This window comes from Rhinatrema bivittatum, chromosome 4, assembly GCF_901001135.1.
Source record: "Rhinatrema bivittatum chromosome 4, aRhiBiv1.1, whole genome shotgun sequence".
NCBI classification, from domain to species: Eukaryota; Metazoa; Chordata; class Amphibia; order Gymnophiona; family Rhinatrematidae; genus Rhinatrema; species Rhinatrema bivittatum.
Genome location: NC_042618.1, coordinates 115,415,679 through 115,437,233, shown reverse-complemented (window position 1 = coordinate 115,437,233; position 21,555 = coordinate 115,415,679). Strand labels below are relative to the sequence as shown.

Genomic DNA, 21,555 nt, shown 5'->3' with positions numbered 1-21,555 from the left:
ACAAACCACCTTTCAACAATCAATCAAGGCATGTAGGCATAGAAAAAGATCTTGACAAGACATTCCACAATTTATGCTAACTTTTAAACAGCCACGTGGGTGTACATGTGTGCTTGTATGGCGGCATGTGCAAATAGATATGGTTATTTTATGGTATACCCATGTATATGCACATATGTTATAAAATTGGCTGTATGCGCATAAATGTGCCAGCTCTTCCACATGAGTGGGGGGATTTTATTCGATACGTATGTTGACGCAATATCCAGTTTGCTCAGGTAAAGGCTTCTGACTTCCTAACCTCCCTAATTAACCTTCCTCCCTGTTACCCTAGTAGCCACGACCCTTCAAACCCTGCTGACTAGCCCTGATTTTTTTTTATTTTAAAACTTACATGCCATCCATAGCAGAAGTAAAGTTACGTGGTAGGGTTACACGCACATTTCAAGTCACCTTCCCGGAACGCCCATGTCTCACCCATGTTCCACCCAGACCAGATCCACACCCCTTCCTTTTTTAACTTTTTGATTTGCATGTACCAGGAGATATGCACGTACTGGGCGTGTCTTAAAGTCCACATGACATGCACTGACCGGAGACACGCGCATATCTCCCGGCGTTGACATACGTAGGGCTTATAAAATTCACCTTTATGCATACATGTTACATTTTTTAGCAAACACACGCCAACAATGTTTAGCCCAAGTTTTAATAGATAGGCCCCTTAGAAGCATTTGTGATGTTGCAAAGGAACGGTGTTGTCATCGCCAGGAGTGACCAAGGGAAAACATGCAAAATAAACATACATGCAAGACATGCAGAGCTTAATATCAATGTTATGTATTGAGCATAACATATAATTGTTAATACTTTTCACTAGATACCAATTTTATTCTAGCTGAGCACATAGAGGATAATTCTCAAAGGTAGATAACAATTTACTTGCACATATTGACTAAAAGTCGCATTGTTCCACAATATGCATACTTTATCTGCATTTAGAGCAGATGTTTAGATCGGGGAGAAAAATAACTTACGTAGATTGCATTTTCAAATAACACAGCAATATAATAGATGACGATAGAAAAAAGTCAAGGGACCCATCCAGTCTGTCCACTTATTCTGGACTGCATTGCCAAGGATATGTCCCAGCTGCCAGTCACAGAAGTTTGACCTCTTGTAGGGTATTGTGCCTTATCGAAGTATACGTGAGTTATTATCCATGCAAAAAAAGAGCTCAGAAAAAACGCAGGAACAGATGTCCATGGATACTTTGTACCTATGGCAAGTTTGAAAGCAAAAGTATGTGAGTACTTTTGCTTTGAAAAGTGGTACATAATCCATGGGTACAAGATACCTGCAGACTTTGTCCAAGTGCGGACTGTTTTCTGTCTCTGCATGCTACAGGAAGTGCTGTATTCTGTTCCTCTGTAACAAACGGGCTTATTCAAGAGCTTAAAATCTGCGCATAAGTTAGTTATGTCTCTGCCTCACCTCACTCTGAGCAACAGCATGAGATCATTCACATATTGTTTACATGGAAAGAATGCAACTTCCTGTAGCATGGATCCTGTGTACATCTAGTAAAAAATACTTGGCTATCACTAATGGCCAGACCTAACAACTGCCGTCACAATGAGTAGCAGGAGAGTGCCAAGCCAGGGGGGGAGGGACCAGAAGACAGGGGAAAATGGGGTGAGCCTGCACACTGCCATCCTCTTTCAATATACTACCCCCTCCCCAACCCCCACCTCTGGACATGCGTGTATGCTCTCCAAGCTGTCTAACAGAGACCCAGCCCTTCCCAGTGTGGAGATGGGAGCTGCGCAGTCAGCTGGGGTGAGAGATGGCACTGATAACAGCCTTATCTCAGAATGCCATGCTCTCCATCGGTGATCCTGCCTAATAACTAATGCTAAAGCTATGGACACCTCAAAAGGAAATATGGACAGACCACATGAGCCTAACAGTCTTTATATACCATTAATTTTTATGTTTCTTGGTATGGAGAAAACTTCCGCAAAGCAAGACATCAATTGTTGTTCTCAGTCCTTTGCCATCATCAACAGCAGCATCCAGTGATGAGTCTAGATGGTTTCAATACAATGGATAAGAGACATGTTAATAAACAGTTAAAAAAAAAGACTTGGCTACACCAGATATATTCAGCTTGGATGAAGGAGGCTGACTGAGAATATAATACAATTTTTTAGGGGCCTGACAGTGAATGCCACAGAACATTTTTTAATCAGTTAGTTATCGAGGCTTGGAAATTGGTTTAAGGAGAATAAAAGGAAGCTTTTTTTTTTTTTTTTTATAGAATATGATGAATTTCTAGAGTAATAATACAGAGAAAGTTTTAGAAGCAAGCAGCATTCATTCATTAATATTGGCTAAGACAGGAGAATCTGGTGGTTCAGAGACATGCAAGCCAGGCTTCCGCTCCGTGGGCTGCCCAATGCTGGTGATGCTACAGATGTATTGTTTATAGCTCCCGGGAGGAGGGAGATTGTCATTGCTTAAGTGGCCAGACTTACGGTCCACCTTAACCAGATTCTGGTATGAGCTGCAACTTATAGTTCGTGGCCAAGAACTGTCACTGTGATAGCTGGACTGATGTGAGATGGGGATATTAAAGAATAAAGGAAAAATTCTTGGGTAGCTGTGAATGAAAGTTTATGGCATCGTAGCTTAAGAGAGGCCAATTCCAATTCAGCTGCAAGCCCACAACAGAAGGCAGAAACTGCCAAGGAAAAATGAATTAGGTCAGACAATTTTTTTTAAATCAATAATAGAAAGAGTTGCACAGCTTACAGTAGGATGGGTCATTGTCTCCATAATGTAGAATGCCTGGAACAGGCAGGCTGCTATCTATTCACAATTCTGCATTTGCATATGGAAATGGACATGCAGAGATTTAACGTAGTATTTTATAACATCTGCAGTTCCTGCTGCACCATTTGTAAAATACTGCATAGTTCTGCTCTGAAAGTATGCGTGTGTGTGTTTCAAGTCCATCTTCAGTTCACCTAGACACTTCATCCTGAACCCCCACCAGTTCACCCAGGTGTCTCACCCACAAATTGCAGGTAACAGACAAATCCTATTTTGTTTGTGCTTGTCAATTAGCAGGTGTAAAACTGTGCGAATAGGTTTGATAACTTAAGCACTCCTATCTCTTATAAAATAGTAACTACCAAATATACTTCATGACCCCACCTCGGAATGCCCCTAGCTTGCACCTTTTTTGCATGTGTGAAACAAAAAATACATGTCTAATTTCAGTGCTTATAAAATAGCATATATGTGAATACATGCTACTTAGCTCATACAGTATATGCTATTTTCCATGTGGAACCCCTTAAAAATGTACTCATTAGACTTCCATCATAGGCAGTTTTTCTTCCCTCATATATTGTATTTCAGAATGCTAATAAACCTAAATGTCCATGCTGTATATAATCAATCTAACAATATTCCTGCAGGAATAAAAGAAAGTTAAAGTGGGACTGGATCAGGGGTGGTGCTGTGCAACCATATGAGAATCCTGGATTTGATTCCCAGGCTAGTCTTCTGATCCCAGCTCTTGGAAGGGAGAAAGTCCAGGTCATTGTGCAACAGTGATCCCTAGTGGTAAGACTTCATGTTTACAGGGTTCCAGATGATACCCTGGTGTCTGGCCTCCTCCCGGGGATTGTTGCCGCAGTGAGAAGGGAGGGAATACAAACTAAGTAGTTGCAAATGAAGGCTGATGACATTGTATCCCAACAGAGGTTAGTTTAAAGCCCAAGACACAGGAAGAAACCGCTGAGCTCCCACCCCACCCCTACCCATACACACACACACGCACACAAAAAACACACACACACACACAAAGAGAACTGAAAGCAAGTTAGAAAGGTCTGTAAAGAAAGGTAGGAGATTGGTGCATTTAAATATATGTTTATAATGTACGAAATGAGCTTTCAGGTGAACATGTAATCACTTCCAGTAATACACTTTATTGGGAACCTGCTGCATTGAAATTCTTTATTATTTCTTCAGTATTGTACAGCATTGGGTCCTAAAACATATAGTGCTATACATAGTAGATTAACCAGTAGCTGCCAAGTCTTCCAACAATGAACAATTTACTTATACCAAATATTACATTTTATGGAAGAGTAAAGCCTTTGGATGCAAATCACCCATTTATACAGTATATGCTCAATGATATGGCTTTTTGAGAGTGGATGTGCTGATTTCAATACAGAGGTGGGATTTAAGAGTGTACATTCTGATCACAATTTTTCTACAATTTCTAAGGATAATCATAATGTCATAGGGCATACACATATAAGTCATTTTGACAGTAATAACGCCAAACAAAAATCTATATGCTTCTGGAGACTTTAGGAGAATAACATATTGTAAAAAAAGTCATGACATCTAAGGTAGAGCTCGGTCTGTATAAACTGAGAGGTCCATATTCAACCACTAGGCAACTGGCTAACTTTGGTATGATATTTAGCGATGCAGCCACATCACTGAATATACCTGTTTATCTTTAAATTAGCTGGATACATTTAATCAGCTAAATGTAGGGCTGCTCTTTGCCATTTAATTAACTTAGCTATGTAAATGATGCTGCCCAGGGATGCACGCACCCCCATTCCTGATATAGCCAAATAACTTTTTAGCTGGATAAAAAGTTTTCCAGCTTTCTCAGTGGGGATGAGCATAGAAAATTTTTGCCAGAAAAACACCATATAGCCTATCTGGTCTACTCATCCACACCAAGCACTCAGCTTTACAATCCCTATCACTTCCTCAGAGAGTCCCCTGTGCTTATCCCATGCTTTCTTGAACTCAGATACTGTCATTGTCACCACTATCTCCTCAGGGAGGCTGTTTCTTGCATCCACTATCTTCTCTGTAAAGAAATATTTACTTAAATTACGCCTGCATCTACTTCCTTTCACCCTCTACCCATGACCCTCTCATTCTAGAATCTTCTTTCCATTGAAATAGGTCCACCTCCTTAGCACAGAAACCTCTGCAATTCTACAATGTTTCTATCATATCTCCCCTATCCTGCCTTTTCTCTATGGTATACGTGTTTAGATCTTTGTCTGTCCCCATATGCTTCAGAATGTAAACCACTGACCATTTTAGTAGCCACCCTCTGGACCGACTCCAACCAGTTTATATCTTTCTGAAGGGGTGGTCTCCAGAATTCAACATAGTAAACTTAACTGATCAAATGGCATTGAATATTCCCTTCTTATTGGAATTAAATAAAATTGCAAGATGTATTTCATAACTTCTGTATGTTTCTTTTATAATATGCTATAGTGTCCATTGAAGTGTGAGGGTCTCTCTTGCCTGGAGACTAGTTAGATTATAAAGTAGTTTTCCAATAAAGAGATATGGAAATCCCCCTTCTCAGCTGGCAGGTGCATTCATTTCATGCTCAGCAGCAGAAACAGTGATGTTTTATTGTACACCCTCTTCATTAGAGAGGGGACAAGCCAATGTCACAGACTACTCCTGCTGTTGGGCACAAAATAGATGTTCCCAGAAGCTGAGAAACTCAATTTTCACATCAGTTTACCAGCAATCTGCTCTGTTTTGTAATTTGCATCCAGCCAGGGAGATTATGTGTTTGAAGGACATGATAGTTGCCTTTTAAGCACTATTCTGTAATTGGGTTGGGAAGATGCAACAGATCGCCTCTAGTCAATCAGATGTGATTGATCTTACAGTGGTCGATAATATCACAAAGGTACTGACAGTTACAACCAAACAAAAACAGCCTGAAACAGCTAAATTAGAATGAATCAAGCATTTAAACAAAGAGATATCCATGTATAGCGGAAACAGCATACAAAATGGCTTAGATGTATAGCTTATTCTCACAATTAACTCATGAAAGGAAGGTTTTCTTTAATTTTATGTGTGTTTTTTCACATGCCATCTATTAAAAAAGACTTTTATCACTCATAATGGTTAACAATAAAATATGTAACTAATGTGCAACCAATATGTATTTTGTTATATATTGCTAAAATGCGAATGACAATGTGAAATTTCTGATTGACTGAGAGCACCATCTAGCCATGGGTAATTATAGGAGCCACAAAACAGCTTGACCCAGGTCAAGCCAGTTAAGCACTGAACAAGGATATGGAGCTTAGTAGCGGCAATAACTGGTGTGCTTTATAATTTTTTTTTCCAGTTGCTTCAAAAAAAATGTGTCTCTTTCACAATGTTCAAAATGAGATTTTTTTTATCCACATGCCGAACTCCCAGATGCCCAAGATATAACATCACATATGTGACAGACACCATTCATCCAGAGTCCTTTTTTAACCTCAGTATACTTTTGCCATTTCTTCTGAAGATCAGCTGAAAAGTCATGAAATATGTATATGTGCTTGCCTTGGTAGTTGAGATCTTTAGCCTGCCTGCTAGCCTGTAGCCTCTAGTATTTTGCATTTGTCACTGTAGTTATGAAGAAAGATAAGTACTACTCTTGGGCGGCCATTTTCCTTGGGAACCAGCATGAATATTCTATGTGCCCGGTCTATTTTTACCTTTTCTTTCTTGCCAGGGAGATTCAAAAAAGGAGGAAGCCAGATAGAGAAAAAGTCAATTGGATCATTTTCCTCTATCCTCTCCGGGAGCCCCACAATCTATATGTGATTTTGATGGCTTCTGTTATCATGGTCATCCTGCCGCTCAGCCACCCATCTATGAAAGTATTCCAGGACCTCCAGCTTTTGCCGTGTGGTCATGAGAGACAGTTCTATCTCTTCAACTCGCTTAATTTATCCAATCTAGTTGTAGAAACCAACTGAGACACTCTGTCTACAACAGAATCAAGCTTAGAATTGAGGCTAGAGTGAATCTTATTACTGAGCTGGCTCATTACTGCTTTCATGGCCTCTACCTTTTCAGTGGGACGTGCACGGTTAGCCATACGTTCATCCTCCAGCACCAGGTCCTGACTACTCACTAGTTTCTTTGCAGCTGTTCAATGGCAGGTTCATTTAACTTGTTCTTCCCACATTATGGGAGGCGATTTCTTAGCAAGTTTGTCAGCCATCTCCTGCTGTTCAGAGTCAAGAAAAGTGAAAAAGAGATGTAAAACAAATAAAAAGAGTGGGAACCACAGGAATCAGCGTCCTCTCAAAACAGGATATAATTATCAGCTAGGCTAACCCCTTTAGCAACTGACTTTTCACTTTATTTCATAAATATCTTTAGCAATTGGTTCTTATTTTTATGTGACCCCACCCCCCTCTTTTGAGGTAGTTTAAGTTACCCAGGCTAAGGGAGAGGCAGCTAACCATAGAAGAAAATATGATAAATCCTTGTGGGCTCGCTTAAGTTGATGGGGGTAAGACATTGTCCCCACCTCAATATCACACCTGGTGCCCCTTTTTAAGAACTACTTACCTGTAACACCATTTAAAATCTTTCTCCACCCGGGAAAGGACAAGGCAAATCTTTTACTAAACCAGAGAAATGCATAGGTGAAGGAGAAAAACAGATTAAGTGACAAATGCACAGTACCAAATGAGCAGTAATAAAAGCAATGCCAATGACAAGTTATGTGATATTTATTTCTGTCCAGGAGGAGAGACTATCAGCTTGAATCCCTGCTTTGGTGAATCCTGGGGTGGAGATCACATTGCTGAATGCGCCCACACCTCTGATCTCATAGAAACATAGAAATGATGGCAGAAGAAGGCCAATAGACCCGTCCGGTCTGCCCAGCAAGCTTTCACACTTATTTTCTCATACTTATCTGCTACTCTGACCACTGAGTTCAGGGCCCTTATTGGTAGCTTTTTAATTCTAATTTCCTTCCACCCCCACCATTGATGCAGAGAGCAGTGTTGGCGCTGTATCAAAGTGAAGTATAAGGCTTAATGTTTGAGGGTAATAACCGTCATATCGAGCAAGTTACCCCAATGTTTGTATACTCATACTGCTCAGATCAATGCCTTGTTAGATGTTGGCTGGATGAAAATCCTATTTCTTCATTCCCCCTGCTGTTGAATCAGTGAGCTGTGCTGGATATGCATTCAAAGTGAAGTATCAGGCTTAATTTGTTAGGGGTAGTAACCGCCACAATAAGCAAGGTACTCCCACGCTTATTTGTTTACCCAAACTGTGCAATTCAGTCCTTTGTTGTTGTCTGAATTTAAATCCTCTTTTCTTCATTCCCCCATGCCATTGAAGCAGAGATTTACACTGGATATGCATTGAAAGTGAAATATCAGGCTTAATTGGTTTGGGGTAGTAACCGCCACAACAAGCAAGTTACTCCCAAGCTTATTTGTTTACCCAGACTGTGCTATCTTGTTGGTTGTTGCCTGAATGAAATCCTTTTTTCCACATTTTCTCTTGCCATTGAAACATAGGGCAATGTTGGTTGTTGAAGCATAGAGCAATGTTGGTTGTTGCCTGAATGCAAATCCTCTTTTCCACATTTCCTCTTGCCGTTGAAGCATAGAGCAATGTTGGAGTCTCATTAACCGTGTGCTTTGGTAACTGAATCATTTGGAGCTGGGATCTTCATGAACCAGAGCCTTGCCTGTTGAAGTTAAGTACAAAATTGTTTGGTTATTTACCAGTGTTTAGAACTAGGGCATTATATTTGCCAAAACTTGTGCTCTGTCTGTTACAAAAAGCTAAATTGAAATTGTAACTTATGAGAGCTTTTTAGTCTGCTTTCAAGGGTCAGCCATTAATTCAGATCAGACACTTCCTCCTCAGCCAGTGTTTGTGGGGGTGGGACTGCTTTCTAGCTAAACTGCTTTTGGCAGCAGACTTAGTGTATTGCAGGGGCATTCAAGTCCTCAGTCTGATTTGAACTTGAAGGAGGCAGCTAGAAGCACAAACTCTTAGGGAGAAATAAGGAAAAGCTCATATTAGTAGCCAAATCTGCGGGAGGGTGTGTTCAAAATCAATAGCAGATAGTGTCCAGTGAACAACCCTGGCCACGTGTTAACTGTTTAACTCTCTCTCACCCTGCCCCTCTACCCACCCACCCCTAGGTGGGTGGGTAGAGGGGCAGGGTGTTTTTCTGATATAGTCTGCCTGAATACATAATTGGCAACTAGATAAATTAGTAATTTGGTAATCCCTTAGGTGTTATCCTTCAAATACATTTACCAAAATGAAGACTATCCAATGTAACTATTGTGGAGCCTTTATTCTGAGGGAAATCATCTGGAAACTAAGGGCTTGCCCCATTTGCTCAGAACTCTCTTCCTTGAAAAAGGAGTTGGCTCAAGTTAAAGCTAAATTTGCTTCATTGAAGAAAGTCTCACCCACTCTACATTATTCAGGAATTAATTCCCCATTACCACAGCAAAACCAAACGTCAAGCAAAAAGAGATTTACAGTGGGCTCAGGTAGGATAAGACCTGTGACCCACAGACACCCATTCTTGACAGCTGTGCAGCATACAAGTCTACCCCACCACTCTCACAGGGCATTAATGAACTCAAAAAACAACAGGATTACACTGGGCTCTGGTAGAATTAGACATGTAATGTGGAGACACACACTGTATCAAGTGCAACAAGTACAAAACACCTTCTCTGTATTAAATACTGAAGAAGTTCTTGAGAAAAAGATTGAAGTGTTGTCTGAAAAGAGAGAAGAAACCCAATGCATACATAAATTCCAGATCAGTAACCAAAGGAAAAAGCTCATTGTGCTGGATGAATCTGACATCAGAGGCACTAATCTTGCGAAGGGAAAGGGTGAAGTGGATAACAAAACTCAACTAAAGTCACAAAAGGAGTCCAGGAAAAACAGTAACCTGAATGATGAAATCTGGAAAGCTATGTGCACAAATGCTCATAGTTTGGACAATAAAATCCCAGATCTTCAAGCCCTAATGGAGGAGGTGGACTTGGACGTTATTGCTGTCACAGAGACATGGTTCATGGAATCGCATGATTGGGATATGGCAATACTGGGCTATAACTTGTTAAGGAAGGACAGAGAGGATAGGAAAGGGGGAGGAGTGGCTCTCTATGTCAGAAACAATATCCAAGCATCTGAGCTGCAAGGAAGATGGGGCAATGAAGAAGCTTTATGGGCCAACCTAAAAAAAGATGGGGCATCCATTTTTATTGGAGTGGTTTACAGGCCTCCAAACCAAAAGGAAGAGCTGGACAGAGATCTGGTTGAAGACATCCAAAAGATGGGAAAGAAGGGAGAAGTGGTGATTGTTGGAGACTTTAATTTGCCGGATGTAGACTGGAGAATCCCATCTGCAGAATCTAACAATAGTAAAGAAATAGTGGATGCCCTGCAAGTAGCTTTGTTCAAACAAATGGTAATGGAACCCACAAGAGAGGGGGCTATACTCGATTTAGTGCTCACTAATGGAGATGTCTCTGATGTCCAGGTGGGTGCCCACCTCAGCACCAGTGATCATCATACGGTATGGTTTAATATCACAAAAAGGATACGGAAAAGAAGCACAAAGACCCAAGTTTTGCAGTTCAAAAACACTGACTTTGATGAAATGAAGAAGTATCTGGAGGAAGAACTAGTAGGCTGGGAGAACGAGAGAGACGTGGAACAACAGTGGACCAAACTAAAAGGAGCAATTACCAAGGCAACTAATCTATATGTTAGAAAAGTAAAGAAAAGCAAAAGAAAAATGAAACCTATCTGGTTCTCAAAGGAGGTGGCTGACAAAATAAAGGCTAAAAGAACAGCGTTCAAGAAATATAAAAGATCCCAAAGGGAGGAGCACAAGGAAGAATATCTGGTAGGACTGAGGGAGACAAAGAAAGTAATCAAGATGGCAAAAAGTCAAGTAAAAGAAAGGATTGCCAAGGAGGTAAAGAGAGGTGACAAAACATTTTTCAGATACATCAGTGAAAGGAGAAAAGTCCAAAGCGGTATAGTGAAACTGAAAGATGAAAAGGATCAATGTATGGAGAGAGATGAAGAAATGGCAGAAATATTAAACAAATACTTCAGTTCAGTGTTCACTAAAGAGGATCCTGGAGAAGGACCATCGCTAGTTAACAAGAAACTGGAGGGGAATGGAGTAGATGTAACTCCATTTACAGTAGAGAATATATGGGAAGAGCTGGGGAAACTGAAAGTGGACAAAGCCATGGGGCCTGATGAGGTTCATCCCAGGATACTGAGGGAGCTTAGAGATGTGCTTGTGGGTCCGCTGAGTGACCTGTTCAATAGATCCTTAGAAACGGGAGTGGTGCCGAGTGATTGGAGAAGAGCGGTGGTGATCCCGCTTCACAAGAGTGGGAACAGAGAAGAGGCTGGTAACTACAGACTGGTCAGCCTCTCCTCACTGGTGGGAAAAGTAATGGAATCACTGTTGAAAGAAAGAATAGTGAACTATCTACAGTCGCAAGAATTGCTGGACCAAAGGCAGCATGGATTCACCAGGGGAATATCCTGTCAGACAAATCTGATTGACTTTTTTGACTGGGTAACCAAGGAATTGGATCAAGGAAGAGCACTCAATGTCATCTACTTGGATTTCAGCAAGGCTTTTGATATGGTCCCGCACAGGAGACTGGTGAATAAAATGAGAAGCTTAGGAGTGAGTGCCGAGGTGGTGACCTGGATTGCAAACTGGTTGATGGACAGAAAACAATGTGTGATGGTAAATGGAACTTACTCTGAAGAGAGAGCAGTGTTAAGCGGAGTGCCGCAGGGATCGGTGTTGGGACCGGTCCTGTTCAATATCTTTGTGAGCGCATTGCGGATGGGATAGAAGGTAAGGTTTGTCTTTTTGCGGATGACACTAAGATCTGCAACAGAGTGGACACGCTGGAAGGAGTGGAGAGAATGAGACAGGATTTAAGGAAGCTGGAAGAATGATCGAAGATATGGCAGCTGAGATTCAATGCCAAGAAGTGCAGAGTCATGCACATGGGGTGTGGAAATCCGAAAGAACTGTATTCGATGGGGGGAGAAGGGCTGATATGTACGGAGCAGGAGAGAGACCTTGGGATGATAGAGTCTCTAATGATCTGAAGTCGGCGAAAGGCGGAAGGAAAGTTCCCTCAGAGGGAACGGGCATCACGCTCAGGGCTCGGCGCGCGCAAGTTGCACAAATGTGCACCCCCTTGTGCACGCCGACCCCAGATTTTATAAGATACGCGCGGCTTTTTCAGAAAAACAAATTTGTGTGTGTACCAGGAGATACGTGTGTACACAGGTGCCTTTTATAATCCATGTAGCATGCTCCGGCCCAAATTCTGTGTGTATCTCCCGGCTTTGGCATGGCCTGAGCTTTTAAAATTCACTTCTAAGACGGTAACTTTTAAGCATGTGCATGGGTGCACATGGGCAGGCATTCGTCAGCCCAAACCCAGGGATGCGGCCACTTTATAACATTCATGCTTATATGCAGGCATGTTATAAAATAGCCTGACCCGGGTGCACATGTGCTCACAATTCTAAGTGGACACACACCTATGCGCGTAAATGCTGCTTTTATTGCATAAGTGGGGGGATTTTAAAACACACGTGTGATGACACCACTACCAGTTTTTCCAGTTCGTTCCCAGTTCACCCAGTAAGGAATAGGTCTTCCAAACCCCCTAGTTTAATAGTCCCTCTACTCCCCTGTTAGCCCTGACTCTTAAAACCCCGCAGATCTGTCTATTTACCTTTATTTTATAACTTTCATGTTATCCGTAGCAGAAGAAAAGTTACGTGGCAGGGGACCTCAGTGCTCACCTGTGCACATAAGTATTTACGCGCTAATTTCAAGTTATAATTGAGGAACACCTATGCCACACCAAGAGCATGCCCCGCCTCTTTTTTTTTTAACTTTTCAATTGTGCGCATAGTGGCAAGTACTTGCATATCCAGGTGGCTTTTAAAATCCGCTCGTGCATGCCAGCCCAACTTGTGCACATATTTCCTAGTTTTGGTGCATGCCAAGCTTTTAAAATTCACCTTCAAACCATGTATATCTTTAAGACCAGTACTTGTGTTTTTAATAATAGCTTCTGCCATTTTATTCAGCACCAGTGTTAGGCTCACTGGTCTTTAGTTACTTGGATCACCCATGGAGACCTTTCTAAGAACTGGCATTTTATTGGCTGTTCTCCAGTCATCAGGTGCAATGACAGATTTGAATGATAGGTTACAGATTACATATTTGAGTTCATTTAGAACTCTGGGGTAAATGCCATGTTTCCTAGTGATTTGCTACTAGTTTGTCAGTTTCCTCTAGCACCTCTTCTACATTCAGACTGATTTGTTTCACTATCTCTGAATCATCACCTACAAAGAATGGTTCCGGTATAGGTATTTCTTTAACATCCTCTACAGTGAGGATGGAAGCAAAGAATTTGTTTAGCTTTTCTACTATGTCCTTATACTCTCCAAGTTCCCCTTTTGCCCTCTGATCATCTAATGATCCAACTAATTCTCTCTCTCTCAGGTTTCTTGATTTTGGTGTACTTTAAAAAGTTTTTTTTATTAGCTTTCAAATCTTTGGAAAATCTTCCTCATATTCTCTGTCTGCTTATTAATGTTTTACATCTGATTTGCTGGTGCTTATGCTCTTATCTATTATCATTAGTAGGACCTGCTTTCCATTTTTTAAAAGATGCCATTTTGGCTAACAGACCTCTTTCACAGCACCATGGCCTCAATATTCAATGCTGAATGGCTATGTAAGTTAGCTGGATAAGCGTTATCTGGTTAACTTACAAAAGATATTCAGCATCACAGCTATGCTGCTGAATAGCCCCATAGAAATTGACATTTACCTGTTATTAAGCAGGTCTAATTTATCTGTCAACTGTAGGTGATAAATCAGAATATCAACATTTATCCAGCTATGATAGATGGATAAAGAGATCTTCACTGATCTGCCCAATGCCCGCCCATTAGATATCTGACTATCTACTTAGCTGGATAAGTACTTATCTGGTTAAGTGGTGACCATTGAACATAGCCGGATATTCAGTGGCTGCCACTTAGCCAGATAAGTTGCTACTTATCCGACTAAGTAGTGCTGAATATTGGTCTCCCTATAATTATGCTAGCAGATGTTTATTATTCTTTCAGTCTTTTTTAACTTATGGTATACATTTTATCTGAGCTTCCAGGATGATATTTTTTAAACGATTTTCACACCTCATGCAGAATTTTAACTCTCACATTTGCTCTTTTTAAGTTTTTAGTGTCCTCCTTTTTACATTAAGATGCTACTGCTGTAATGTTTTTTGTTATTATCCCTCATGTGATTTTGTCACATTTCATTTCATTTATTTGTTATATATTGCAATATCATGTAACAAAAATCTGCCCAAGACAGTGAACAACAGAGTAAAAATTACATCAGAGTAAAAATTACACCAGAATTACATCTCTCCCTTCCTCATCATCTACCCACCAATCTTTTTTAAACCCATCCCATCCTCTCCTAAAATCCCTATACGCCCTTACAAATATGAGTCTGCAAGTAACCAGAAGCCCTTCAAATAGCCCTCTTTTCCACCTCTACAACCATTCTTTCACTTTTTTCCTGAATGCCAGGTAAGTCAACTCCATCCTAACATCAAGTGGGACCCTATTCCAAAGTGAGAGTCCTCCTACTAAAAATGCCTATTTCAATATTAAGCTTTCAGTACCTCCTGAAAGAAAGGCGCAGCGCTCCATGATTAGATCTTTCCATTTGCCATTAAATGCCCTTATTACCTCAGTTTATTTTGCAAATATGCTGGGTCATTTGCTTCATCATCTTAAACTGCACTTGCACTTTGATAGGACGCCAGTACAGTTTAACCAAGAGCAATCTGGCATTGTACCTATGCACCCAGCCAAAGTTGATTCTAGCTGCCATATTCTGGATTATTTGCAGTCAGCACAGGGATCTAACAGGTATTTAATTGCATTAGGATTACTATTGCCAAGGGGCTCCACTGACATTTCCCCCTGCACTATGTCCTGCATGCCTCTGAAATCTAGATCTAAAGTAGCTGCCCCTCTTGCCAATTTCAAGACCAGCTGCTTCATGATAAAACTTGCAATTTTCACTCCTAAGTTGTTTATAAAGCTATTTTGAAAACATAACTCTTTTTAAAATTTCATTTTTTTAGATCACTTCAGTATTATTTTTAATTTTTGACAGTTTATTACCATAACAGGAGCTGTTAGGAGCCGTTCACACCATCTAGATTTTGTTTCCAGTTCATGAGTATCATTGTACTGCTGCTTGCCTTATAAAGAAATAATGTATGTAACTGAAAAGCATAGATTTATAATTACAAAAAATCTTCACTTGAAAGATTTTAACTTTATCAGGAATCACAGAGACTTAAGTATAAGACTGCTGATGCCTTTTTCAGTGACGCTCTAATACACCAAGGTAGCTGCAGGGGGTGGATGTACAAGGGAGAGATCCCACCAACAGTTTGGTTGAATTATGTTATAAGAACAAAGAGTGTGTCATCAAGTGGAGCAGAGCTGGGAGCTTCTTGATAAGAAACTGGTAGCACACCACTGGGTAACTAATTGTATTCACTGAGAAACAGTAGTAATTCTCCTTTTCTGGTTCAAGTTCAAAATATCCATTGGTAACATTTTTAATGGAATCAGTAAATGTATTAATGTAATACATTTAAGTAGTTTGAATTATTTCAGTAGTATTCTCACTAGATTTAATGAATAGTTTCTTAACTTTTTTAAAATTTGGTTTAAAACTTGTCAACTCTGCAGAAGTGAACAAAGTTAGGCAGAAATACATACAGAAGTTTTTGTTACATCATTATGGTGCTTCCAAGAAGATCAGCATGGAAGCAAATTCTGGCAAGCCAGCATCACACAGATATTGTGTAAGGATGGTGTCACCATAGAGACTGACAGAGAAGCTTTCCCCCTTTCTTGTTTATTAACTTGAATCTCTCCTAAACTTCAGCATGTTTCAGCTGGGTGTAGACTGCCCACACCAAATAATAAAGAAATTCTAAAAAAATCTTTTCCTCATCAGTTGAAGGTTTCAACTTGCTGTCAATCACACATATCTGACTTGAAATATGACATTTGTAATTCCTCTTCCATTTGTCACTAAGAGGCTGCATGATAGAAAAAAAACAGGAAACGGGAGCAAAATACTACAAGTTAGGTGGGATTGTGGTGTTGAATGATGATAGCTAGAGATAGAAGGGGTTAGTCGGCTAATGCGCACCAGCTCTTTTAAAATTAGATTTTTGAACTGTTATATTTTTTATTTGTGTAGCCAAGAACTGGCTGATAATCACTGAAGATTAGAAAGAATTCAAATTGCCAAATTGTTGAAGGGTTTGGTGGTGAGATGAAGGGTACACGGGCATTGATTGTTGTTGGCTTGGAGTGAGATCTTGTGTAATCCTTGGCCTAGGATGGTGGAAACCCAAAGTTTCAACAAAAACCAACTAAGATAAGAAGCAGTATCTTGTAAGCAGTCAAGCTTCTAGGGCTGGCAGCTAGGCTACAACCTCTACAAGTTGGACAAGAATAACTGGAAAGACTACTTTCATCTACTTTGTTACTGTGTTAAATAAGAACAGTGAAAATGCTGAAGCAACAGCAGTCATCGGGCCAGGGAAGGAAAGCAATTACCACTACAGTGGCAGCAAGAAATAGATGTACCACCCAAGCTGTTCATTTGGGTAGGAGTGAAGGCGGCAGAGACCCTAAAAAGAGGAAAAAAGACAAAAAAGTGAAAAACGTTGAGTATGAAATGACTTAAAGGAGTTCATCAGCATTCCTTTTATCCATATTCAGCATAAAAACATCTATAAAATAGCAGGCTTTACTGAGTATTAGAGATGTGATATTACTGTACTCAATTCACAAAGCAGTTATGTTATGTCTATACATTACTTCTTTGAAATACTGCCTTTCTAAAGGAAATCACCCTGAGGATGTACGTTGTACTTAGATTATGGTGGTCCCTCCCATAAGTCAATAGGTATCTACATAGTTTGTCATTTATTTACCTTTTCCCCAGTAGTGCAAGGACCTATGTGGTCTCAGAAGGTCATACACTACAGTATCTTTGGAGTCTTTGTAGGCTGTAATAACTATTATTAGGCCAATCTCCTTCCCCCATTATAATTAATTTAAGAATAAAACAAAAGGATAGTGGTGGTATGAATATGGTATGGTGGTATGAATATGAATATAAAATTATATATCCATATATATTGTTCCCAAGCAGATTAGTGTGAGGGAATCTGACACTATCCCACTATCTGTACTGTATCTGCTCTATGGATAAAGAGGGGTCTTTGTTGTCAATTTGCCATGTTTGCAAATATTAAAGTTCACAAGAACTGTCTGTTACTGTTCTCTCATGGCTTGGTCTTCATATTTTTTTTTTTATAGGGAAAGTCTCTGACATCCAAGCGCCTCACAGGTCTCATGCAATCCTCCTGACAGATACAGCGAAATGAGCAGTCACTGATAACATGAAAGACATCTATTCTTGAACTCCATGGAGAATTTTTGCTTTGGAAGAAGAATGGACCACTGTGAGAGAGAGAGAAAAAGGAGATCAAGATAGGTCAACCCCATCGGAGGTGGTTCTTTTCATAGTTTACATCAACACTTTCTACTTGTACAGCTTTGTAATAATACTAAGTTGTAAAGGTATTTTTGGTTTCTAGCTTGATTGGAGAACACATCTCGCTGTAAATGGAAGGTCAACAAAGGCAGATGATTTTTTTTTTTAAGAATTCAGCAATAACAGGTAACTAGGCAAAGAAGAAACTGGTCTGAGTGAGATTGGTATTAAACTTTAATCTCCTCTCTCCCTGGTTTTACAATTGCAATTGATTCTTCCACTACCACCACTTCATTCCCATTTGCATACCATCTCGGTCCAATAAGTAAACCTCCAGAAGCTGCTACTCCTTCTTAAAAATTTATGAGGCATTTCTTCTGTGGTCTCACTCTGCAGGCATTTAATTGACTTTTTTTCTATTTGAAAGAGTTATTGAAAGCCCTTGTGTTCTGCATTTGCTCTCTTTCCAAGGTCACATAGCTAGTCCAAAGATAAAATTACCAGACCAGGTTACACATGTACATGTACAAGTTCATTGCATAAAATCACAATATATATTTTATGCTGTCTTTTGGCTCATGCTAATCGCAGTTAATATGGGTTTCAGTAGTCAGACTGGTTAAGTCCAATCATCTGGTACATTTAGATTTTACTCAGTTTTATACATCGGTGGTGCACATGTTCTCTAAGATTGGTTATACTGTAAAATCTTTCAGATGCCAGATATGAGTAAAATTAGCATAGAATAATCAGGTACCATCTGTGTTGAACCAATTGCATTCTACATACATCTTGCCATCTGGTATAAGTGTGATGTGGCACATTAGCCAGATGTGTAGAATTATATTAGCTCAAGATACCGCTGATAATGCTGCTCTAGATACTGATTTACTTGACAGTTAGAATTTCCTTAAACATGAGTCTAATTGGTTTCAAAAATCAAAGACATAGAGGAGACATTGTTCAATGATTGCTCTGTCAAGGTAATGCACAATAATACAAATTATTGTTTTAATGACTCACTTGTTGCATTATCTATCATTATTTTTTTAATGACACAACACATTATAAGCATACACCTCGCATCACATCAACAAAACAAAGGATTCCAAAGGTGCATTCCAGGAGTCACATCAAAAACACCTCTTCATCTCGACACAGTCTCACATCTATAATATGGCGAAGCGAGATATTTTTGATATGACCCCTGATGAAGGCATAGTATTGCCGAAACACTGGCCATGTTGATTAATAAGTGGGAGCACAATGAGAAAGATGATGTGTGGGAGCACATAAGAAGCAAGGAAAATAATATTTGATGAGTATTTTTGTTACTTTTTTGACACTTTATTGTTATATTTGAGTATTGTAATAAGAAGTAGTAAATGATTTGATTTTTAGTGCTTATTTATGATTCTGTTTATAGTCCATTGTGGGCAAAAGACTAAGCACATTGAGGCTCTGATACCACTTTCTTACACATAGTATAGTGTTTTGTGAAATGCACCTTTAGAATTCTTAGTTTTATAATAATGCAGTCATCTTCATACTACGCCTCCAAATAAAATACGGCAATGGGTATATGTTCAAAATGCACAGGTCAACTTGTTCTTTTCCTACTCAAGGTTTCAGTGTGGGCACCTATGTAATTTATTAGGTTTCCCCCAGAAATACTTAATTTGTAAAGAGTAATTATGTCCAGGAATGATGTTGCACCATTAGACTGGTTAATGTTGTGAATGCCATTCCCAAAAGAACAGCCTTATAGAGGTATTTCATCAGGATCTGGTTTTATAGCTCAGTTATTCAGTGCCTAGAGCAATGATGTTTTGTATGCCCGGGTGGGCAGAGTGGCTGTTTAGAAGGTACCAGTTTATAGAGTTAAATGATTCAAAAGTCCTAATACATAAGGCCAAAGGGAGGTGTGGAAATTTAGGATTCTTCATTCACTGCCACATTTTCATCACAAATCAAAAATAAAATTAAATCTTAAAGTATTATGGGATTCAGCCGTTGTTTCTCTTTTCATTAGCTTGAAAAGTTACAAAATTCCAGAGAAGCAAAGCATTTTTTTTTCCCTAAAGGCCTGGACTCGAAAAGATCAATGAATCAGTGTGAATCTCATCACTTAGCTCCATTTTACCTTAAAGAGATAATAATTAATATTTGATGTCTGAGGAGCACTATGAATAAGAGAAAATTATCTTAGCTTGCTTAGTCGAAAATAATAGTTGGGTGTGCTCCAAAACGGTACAAGTACCCAGCATCACCACATTGTGATGTTATTCTTAAAAGTGCTGTCACCGGGAGGTAGAACATCCAGACATTATATCTCAGCACTTGTCTGTAGTCGGTTTATTTTAGTTGCATCTCACTGCTGGAGTTCCCAGCACTCCCTTTCTCCCATCTTGTCAGATTCTCCCACCTCTGGGCAATGGCTGCACACTACATGTCTCTATGCTGATAGCAAATGTTATCAAGGTTTTTGACTTTTTTTTTTGGTAAAAGTCATGTAATAAAAAATAACAATGAAGAATGTGCCTTCACAGAAATAGATTGTATATATACAGCATGCAAGCACTCACGAAATGATTCCCCAAGATAACATGTAGGGAGCAAATATGAATGTTACTCTTCAAAGAAAACTGTGGGAACAAAGAAGATCTATATATGAGACCTCAGGTTACTCACAGCCTCCACGCTGAGGCGTGGAAACTGTGCATTGCAAAAGGAAATTTTATAGATGCAGAAGTGTGAAGGAAGGACGGGAAAGTTTTACTGAGGTCTGTGAACAATATTTTCACTGAGCTAAGGAGTGTCTCAAAACAAGGGGCTGCAGGTTCTGCTGGCATCATTTTTACAAAGCTCTTTCCATTTCTTCTTTATCAAATTTCTGTAAAGAAGAGGAGTATCATATATAAAACATATAATGGACTTGTTTGCTCTCTTTATTTAAGCATGATGGTATTTATATAGTGCTCTATCTGATATTTATTCTCAAGGGTTTTATGTTAGATTGCATGTTCATATCATATGCTGGTACTATACTTTGCCTGCTTAGTAGACTCCCTTCTGCTACTGCAGCAAAGTAATCCTCCTCTGCCTGATGTGTGAGCAAACTACCTCACCTCTCTGAAAAGAGGTTAGGAAGACTGTAATGAATCCTTAAAACAGCTTTCTATCCCCATGCATGGTCTAAAAGATGCTCTTTCTGAACAATGAATGTAGGAATGTGGTAAAAATGGATGACGGCAAAGAATTTACAGATCCCTCTAATAATGGAGACCATTCAAAGATCGTAACAACTTACAATCAAAAAAGTAATGCAGTGGGCCATCGGGCCTGCAGCATGACACATTAAAGTTATTGCAGTAAGGCAACAAAGTAATAAAAATTGACATAGCTACCTAATGAGGTGCATAAAAAACCAAGCTTACCCTTATCATAAAGAATTGGATACTGTATGCTCTTATTTTAGCAAACTTAGGGCAGTGTCACGTCATTTTAAATTTTTAAGAGGAAAGGGGGTGAGAGAATAAAATGAAAATAGAATAAATCATTATAAAGAAATTCTATAAAGAATCAAATTTTGCTTTATCTTGTTTAGTAGTCTAATAGGTTGGATACTGATAACATGAACCGGTCAGAACACATTTTTTGGATGGTCACCATTATGAATGCCTTTTTTGTTCCGACTAAATTTATTTAGTAGACATGAATAACAATTCTTGCTGCTATGATCTGCAAATAAACAATCTGGCACAATCTCTATCCAACTAACTTTGGCTCTTTGGACTGGGGATGTATTGTACATGATTCAGTATTTCAGAAAAGAAAGGAGCCACTGAATCTTTTATCTGGAACTGAAAACATGAAAAATATACATAGAAGAGTATACAAAAAATAGATGACAAGGTAAAGATATCAGAACTTGTGCAGTGAGCATATATCGGTAAATGTTTTCACTATTCCATTAGTATTTCAGGCTTTTTGTT

General features: G+C 39.4%; 1 protein-coding gene across 2 annotated transcripts in view; it reads left to right on the top strand.

Moving 5' to 3' along the window:
* The window catches only part of RGS6 (regulator of G protein signaling 6), an 831,317-nt gene extending 812,739 nt beyond the window's left edge, over positions 1–18,578 (top strand). For both annotated transcript variants that reach the window (XM_029598736.1, XM_029598734.1), the window contains one exon: positions 17,383–18,578. In XM_029598736.1, the coding sequence (XP_029454596.1) occupies positions 17,383–17,433 (51 nt within the window). In that variant the 3' untranslated portion in view covers positions 17,434–18,578. The remainder of the gene's footprint in view (positions 1–17,382) is intronic.
* Positions 18,579–21,555: the final 2,977 nt, after the last annotated feature.